This window comes from Propithecus coquereli, unplaced genomic scaffold (assembly GCF_000956105.1).
Source record: "Propithecus coquereli isolate 6110/MARCELLA unplaced genomic scaffold, Pcoq_1.0 Scaffold301, whole genome shotgun sequence".
NCBI lineage: Eukaryota > Metazoa > Chordata > Mammalia > Primates > Indriidae > Propithecus > Propithecus coquereli.
In genome coordinates, this window is record NW_012148631.1 from 2,508,072 (window position 1) to 2,516,074 (window position 8,003).

At 35.5% G+C, this 8,003-nt stretch overlaps 1 protein-coding gene across 1 annotated transcript in view; it reads left to right on the forward strand.

Moving 5' to 3' along the window:
* Positions 1–8,003, forward strand: part of RANBP17 (RAN binding protein 17) — a 404,920-nt gene that overhangs the window by 281,878 nt on the left and 115,039 nt on the right. Inside the window, exons 15-16 of the mRNA XM_012649689.1 lie at positions 5,579–5,652; positions 6,693–6,787. Of these exons, the coding sequence (XP_012505143.1) occupies positions 5,579–5,652; positions 6,693–6,787 (169 nt within the window). The remainder of the gene's footprint in view (positions 1–5,578; positions 5,653–6,692; positions 6,788–8,003) is intronic.

An 8,003-nucleotide genomic window follows, 5' to 3' on the forward strand; every position in this document is an offset into this window, starting at 1 on the left:
ATTTAAGCATTAAAACCACAACTTTTTAAATAACACAGTTTTACTAGTGTTCATCCCTGATGAGTAGGCTTTTGGGTATATTATCTTTGCAGAAAAAAAATTCTGTGTAACCAAAAAAAAAGGCTTTTGTGGGTTGTTTTCTTTTTGTTAAAAAATTATGAATGAAATGGAATTGGCCAAAATATACACTTTAACATTATAATCTTTTTATTCACTAAACAAACATTTATTAAGTAGTGGGCATGAGAGATAAAAGACAGAGTATCATCTCTGCCCTCAAGGAGCTTGTAGTCTAATAGAGAAATGCAAGCATATTAAAGAAGAAGGAAAGAAGGAAGGAGGACTGAGGTAGGCAAAAACTTGGTTACAATGTGTGCATCTCACACTATGTAAAACAACCAAAGGCATAACCACTTACTCAGTGTTGTTGTATTGCCCATCCTCTGAAGGATGATAATGCAAATAGACTTAATCTCTTATTTTTCAATTTTTGCTAATTTTTCATTATAATCAAGTTATCTTAATAGATTCTGAATAAGAGATTAGGAATCTATGAACTAAATGTGACTTTTTTTCTGTTGTTGCATCCCCATGCCAACTCCTATATACTTCCTTAAAATGGGTATTGTAATGTGGTTTTTTCTTGCGTCATAAAAATTATTTTTGGTGAAGTGATATAAGTGGTAAAAAGTGTTGAAAATTCTAAATATTGTGTTATAATAATTTTCTGTGGAAAACTTTCATTGATTTGTGCTTTATAATAAATAATTTTGTAGATATTTCCTCACTGAACAAATTACTTCCCACCCCCAAATTATCTGTGTCTATGGGATAATTAAATATCAAATGTTTGGAGGCATTTTTACATTATCTACATGTTCTCTGAATGATACAGTATTCTCTGAATGATAAGGTGCCCTGGAAAATGTGAGACAGTCTTTTAAAAGAAATGCTGTAATCATACATTGATTTTAAATGACCCTGTCACACGTGAAAACAAATCAGATTGTTGCTCTTAATGAGCTTTTCAATTTACTATTCAGTAGATCAGATAAGTGGATTTAAGAGGTAATGATCCTGTTTAGTACTCAAGCTTGACTGTCAGATCCTAGTAGTGGAGAGAAATCCCCAAGGACAAAAGCGTTGACACAGTTCTAGATGGGATAATGGGAATCAAAGCTAATGGATGATAAAAGGAATGGTGCAAGTTACAAGGATAATTGTGGATTAAAGCACTGCCATGTGTCAATGTTGACTGTTTTTTCTAGTATATTATTGGGTCAAATCTGATGCTTTGAGAAACTGTTTTGACAGCAGAGCACAACAGACCTGCTTTCCTAGCTTCTTCCTCTCTTGAATGCTAGGAACACAATAGGAAAACTTTTCCTTATAGGAACCATCAATTTAAAAGATACATTTTTAATGTTAAATGTTAAAAATCACATTTTAGTTACTGTATTTTTATTATTCAATGTAGCATGATTAAAATAAAAATTAGATTAATTCTGAGTTTTGTACTTGTAAACTCCTGAAAATGTAAAATTTGATTCTACAAAAGTACAAAATAGTCATCATGTTGTCCAAAACAAGAAAATTATCCAGGAGAGATCAGAGAAAGAAAGAGATAAATACAACAAAAATAAAATGGGCGAGTTGAGGTAATACCTGGTCACGTCCTTTCTAAAACCAGTATGTCAGAACATGGAATTTATGATTAATTATATTTATTTATAAAAATAATCTTACATACCATTTGTGCTTTGAGATGTAGTAGAGCTAGTTTAAACATACCTGTTTATGCTTTCATCTTTGTAAGTGAAAACGCCTTTAAAATTCCGATCAGAGTTGAGGGCATACTCTGTGGCCCTGGAACACAGCAAAGTGGGCAGAGCAGGGCAGAAAACAGGGTATTAGGTCCCTACTGTTACCTGATTTTATAAACTAGGCCTATTTGAAAGATTAAGGGTGCTACTAAAATAAAGTTTCAAGACAATTACTATAATCAACTACTAGATATAAGTTAAAAATAATAATACAAGCTTCTCTCTATAACTGCTTTTCTTTTTCTGTTGTAATTCATGATTCTATGTCTTTTGTCCATGGAATCCAATATATGCTTAAAAGGAAAAAAATCTTCATTTTTTTATTGTTTGCATAATTTTCACATTATGTTATAGTCCTAGTGGATCCAAACCATGACTTTTGCCATTATACATTAAACACACATGTAGTATTCACTTGACAAATGTTGCCTTAGGTGCTGGAACACAAAGAATAAGGCACAGTATCATTCCTCAAGAAGCTCTCAGTGTAGTAGGGGAGATAGACACCCAAACAATTACAATGTGAAAAGCACCATGATAGAGGAATGGACCAGGCATTGTGGGAACATAAAGGAGAGTGCAATTTGCTGTGCCTGGGAAGGCAAGGAAGGCTTCAGAGGAGGGAACTTTCGAATGAGGGGAAGAAGAAGGCTGATTCATGCAAAATGAACAACATGTGAACACATAGAAATCTGAAATTGCATGAGAAGCCTCAGTAATCCATCAGTATTTTATTGTGGGTTGAGATTGAGGGAAATGGTGGAAGATAATGTAGGTTGGGGCCAAATTGTGACAGGCTTTGTGTGCCATTAATCATATCAATATCAGATTTTCCAAGAGACCCAATTATTTTTTTCTTTTTTCTTTTTTTTTCTTTTTTTTTGAGGCGAGGGAGAGACAAATTGCCAGCAAAGGAGGAAAATGGCAGACTATCAACGTAAGCAGAAATACAGTGCTTTTAAAGGGAGGGCCCTCAGTTCTAGGCTATTGTCATTAATGATTCTAATCATCCCATCTCTTCCAAAGAAAGAGCTTTGACCTTCACCCACCTGGGAAGCCCACCAAGACCTCTGGCACCAGGCCTGCACAGTTTAGCTAAGCTATCTCCTGCAGCACAAAAAGCAAAAAACATTCTCCTGCCCTTCCTAACCACCTGCCCGAAGCAGGAATGCAGGTCTCAGTTCCCAGAAAGAGTGGGGGAAGTTTTAAAGAGACAGAAAACATCTTTTGCCATTTTTTTTCCAGGCCATTCCCTGTATTACATATTCCCCACTCTCAATTATAGGCTTCCATAGCTATGGGAGGAGGGGCAATGTAATCCTCAGTCTACTTCCTGCTGAATTGGGACAATGTTTCAGATGGAAGATTTTATACTTTTGTGTGTCATTATAAAGCTTTGACAGTATATTTACAACAGCACGTTACCAGGCAAAAAAAGTTATAAGCCACAACAACAATAGTGAGGATTGACAAGGTGAAATGGACTGTCACCTTGTACATAATGTCCAATATAGGACTGGGTTAGAAAAGAAACATGGGACCTTGAGTGTGGAGCTATTAGTTGCACTTCATAGGTGATCTGAGAGACCAGCTTTTGTAAATTCAGAAATCATATACAGCACCAAACACGGTTTAGGATGACAAACCCAGCAGCAAGACAGATTAACAGAAGAGGCAATAGCCTGAAGAAATCTTCACTGAGGAGCTGTCTCTCCATCCAAACAAACAAATTGCCATGGCATCTGGACACTTCCCAAATTCGTTTCCTTCCCCTCACCTCGGTTCAGGTTGCAGGGAGTTGCATCTACTTTGGGGAGACAGAGCTGGGAGTTCTTCAGGCCTAAAACAGGCTCTGGCAGCTGCCGAGACCATCCTGTACTCTCACCCCAAAAAGAAGCTACTCCTCCCAGCGAAGAGCCACAGGTTGGCCCAGGGCTACTCCCCTGCTTTGGTGGTGCCATTTCACCAGGGTGCCCATGGCCCCACCCAGGGATGCCAAAATCTGTTACCAGAAGCATCAGAAGAACGAGGACAAGTGGTTGAGGAGAAGGAAGAAGAAATTTATTACTTTGCCAGCAAAGGAGGAAAATGACAGACTATCATCTCAAAGCCCAAGTTCCTCCCAATTCAAATACTGTTATACATGAGAGAGGTTTTGGATGATGGTGAGCTAAGGGAAAGTTCCCATTCTACATACTGTTCTTTATTTGAGCCTTCTATGTGTTTAAAAGTTTCTGGTTATTGAGGACTGATGATAAGTCACTTCTCTAAGTTCTCTCTACTTAGCTCCTTCTTCCCTCAAACATCTTATAAGCCACAGTGATAACTTGATAACTTTAATCTTGTAAGAGTTGAAGGCCTACTCTCAGGGGCAAAGTCACAGATATATAGCCATTGAAATGCTTTTTTCTGTAGGGCTCAGGAGTTAGCAGAAGAATCAGCAGGAATTTGAATTCCAATCTTCTTTTCTCTCCCCACCAGCTTCTCCTCTCCACCATTCTGCCCCCCACTTTCTTTCTCTCACCCTCTACATCCAACCCCTCCTCTCTCTCTCTCTTTTTCTCTCCCTTTGATTCACTCTATCAGCCTGAGGAGGAGCCTTCCAGACATAGGAGACTCAGTTTAAAAGCCTGGAACACAAGCTTCTGGTTTGAATGGTGTTTAAAATCCAAATATGAGATTTCTGCAGTGAATAGCTTTCCTCCCTTGTATGGCCCTATAACTGGGTGATTTGTGGTACCCCTATGGTTTTAATCTTATGACCTGTGGCAGTATATCAAGCTGGTGTTTAGATATAAAAAACAAAAGGCAGAGGGAGTACAAGCTAAGTTTCCCTACATAGGAAATTAGGCAGATCAGGAGAAAGTGAGAGGACACAATCACAGGGGATCAAATCACAGAAGAGAAATCCCATACAGCTGGTGTCTGGCAGGGATAACCTGGAATCACACCAGAGCATCAGGGAGTATGGAGGTGTCAACCCACCTCTCAGCTTTGCCAGGCTAGTAGGTAATATTCCATTGGCTGCCAGTGGCATTTTCCCACTTAAAGTGGGATATGTGTTTATAAGCTCAATGTGGCTTGGATTGAGACTGAAATGTTGCACACCAAACTCTGCAACCAACACTCCCTAATTGGAAGCTTAGTGGATTCCCAGGCCCTGATGTTTTCAACAGAGAATCCCGGAGCTTGGGATTTCATTTTCAGCATGAAAAGTAAGACTTACCTCTATATTTGGGGAAGCTTAAGAGTTAGGTGATATTTGAGGAGAATTTCTATAAATTCCTTAACTTCTTTGATTTTTTTAAATCCTTATTTTAATAACTACCTTAAGTAGTCCTGAAATAGTTGATATTTTGCCGAAATCTGGAATAGATGGAAATTTTTTAAATGTTGGAGCCTTTTGTTGAGGTACTCTACTTTCTAAGCCTTTGCATACCTACTCCCGTCTTCAAGAAAGGGGTGGTTTACCACTTGGAGAAAAAAAAAATTATGTGATATGAGTAAAATGGGTGTGTGGATATGTAAGTGTGTATGTATATTTCAAAACAGGAGAGATACTTCCTGGAGTAAAACCTTAGCAAATTTTAAAATTATAAAGTTTTTTTAAAAATCCTTCCTTTACTCTCACCACCCACTCCCTACTTTAGTGTGATTACAACAATGCATTAAATTTTACATTTGTTGAATTCGAATAGTCTTTCGAAAATGTATGTTAACGATAAAGCTTTTAACAATGAAATGTTCTCATGCAGGTATATGCCCGTATGTCAGAAGTCTTAGGAATAACAGATGACAACCACGTTCTAGAAACATTCATGACAAAAATGTAAGTTCCTATTTTGGTCTTTAAATTTTCTTTTGTTATTGTTTTAAATCTAATAGATCTTTTTACTGTATTTAATCTTTTTGTAGATATTAATTTTTAATAAAAGTATTTTTAAATTATGCTTTAATTCTTAGAATGTTATCACTGTTCTTAATTGAAACTTAATTTCACATATTGAAAACTCACCATCCAACAGACATTGTAATTTGTCAAGTTTCCATACAACTGCAGTGAGCAGCATCAGAACATGGTTTAAAAGGATTAACAGACCTTGACTCTTCAGGTCAGTTGGACAGCATTTTTTTTTAATTAAAAAGAAAACACCAATTTCAAAGACCAACTGAAGAGATTATTACAAATTGGAATCACTGAGAGAGGTCTGATTGCCTTAAGACAGGGCATTCATTAGTTCCAACAGGAACCTATGGCTATCAGAGATACATTCATGGAAACTGTCCTTAAATTTTACTTACAATATTAGCAGAATTAACCAGTTTCTAGTCATAGACATAACTGTGTACACTTAGGCTAAACTTGTATGCCTCCATTTGGCACCCCACTTTATCTGTGTAACAGATAGACAGCACTCTCTTGCTTGCAGAGAACAAAGCTAGATAAACAATCATGATCATAAGAAGTGAGTTTTGGAGCCACGATTTGAGGTTCATTTTTTGGCTGTAACTGTGAGCCTTTATTCAACTCCCTTTGTGACTCCTGCTTTCACTCCCTAATATGTTTGTTTTGGATACAAACTTAATGTTTCTTCCTTGAAACTCTTAGGCAACTGTTTAATTCACAAAACTAAATGTATAGAATTATAGACCATTTGGAGAGCAATGTTCGTTGTAGATTGGTTGCATATATTTTTGAATGTGCTATAAAAAGAATAGAATAGAAAATGTTTTTGAACTGCTTTTCACTTTGTGAGATATTTGTGATTTAGGTCATCAAACTTACATAAGTTTATGTGTATTTCTCTGGTTCTTCCTGTACAAGCAAATATCTTACTTACAATTAAAGACTTTTTTTTTCATATTTAGTGTTACAAACCTTAAATACTGGGGAAGATGTGAGCCTGTAATTTCAAGGACTCTTCAGTTCCTAAATGACCTTTCTGTTGGATATCCTTTTCACTGTATATCTGATATTACATATATAAACAACCTAACAAGTACATTCTATTAGCCAGATATTTTCCTTGTTTATCATTTTTGCAAGTTCCTTTTTAAAATAAGGCTTTTCATTTAGCCTTATTTGTAAATGTATGGTTTTGAAAGGTTTTTATTAGCTGCATACTATGAAGCATTTAGTCAGAGTCAGAATTGAATGTGTATGGATATATAGATTCCTAACTAAAGTCATATTTATAGTCACTCAGTTTAATAAATAGTTACATAAGAAAAGTATGCAACCATCTCTTCTGGGTCTTCTTTATCAGGAAAAAAACAAAACGTATGCAATCACATGTGTTTTACTTCATGGTTTTTCATAGTTGTCAGAAATTCTTATTCTAAAAAAAGCATGTAACTAATTTTAAGGAGGTCAAAATGTTCTGAAAATATTACCGTATAAAAACTGAATTTCTATGAGTAAATATATTTCTAATATTTTTCAGTTGAAAAGAACATCATTTTCATTACTTGAGAGGCACAAAGCAATAATAGTAAGAAAATAATAAGCTTTTTGACTACTTCTTTGATTATTGGCCCCACCAGTCAACATCTAATTTACTCTAAAATAAGATTTCCCATTATATGTTAAATGTTTAGATTTATCTCTCTAGCAGATATTTTAAAATCTAAAACTAGGAATTATCCTCTCTTACTAGATTATAGTTGATACTGTTGTCATATTTCTACCAGTGAGAGAGAACCATGTAGATTGTCATTTATATGTTAACTATCAAATATATAGGTATTGTGAAAGATAAGTGTTGATTTAGTTAAGCCCTAAGATTAGCTGGTATTTTAATATTAGGACAAATTCTGAAAATGGGTGGCATTGAATGGAAGCCTTTAATGTAGGTTCATTCCAGGAATATGTTTGTATTAGTTAAGTTTAAAATTGTATTCCTTGGTAAACCATAAAAGATTTCCAAAGTATTAGACACCCACTTTTGTGCTGGAATTTAATATGCAACTTTTTATTGGAAAATAATCGTCCTTGTCTGGCAAAATCCACCATGCAATATTTCTGTTAGTAGGTATAATGCAATAAAGACAGGGAGGGCTATTTATCACTACAAATTTTGAGGATTTCAGGATTCTTTTTATTATTTTAATATATTTCTTTGATATTAAATCAGAAAAATGAGCAGAGGGAGTACAAGCTAAGTTTCCCTACATAGGAAA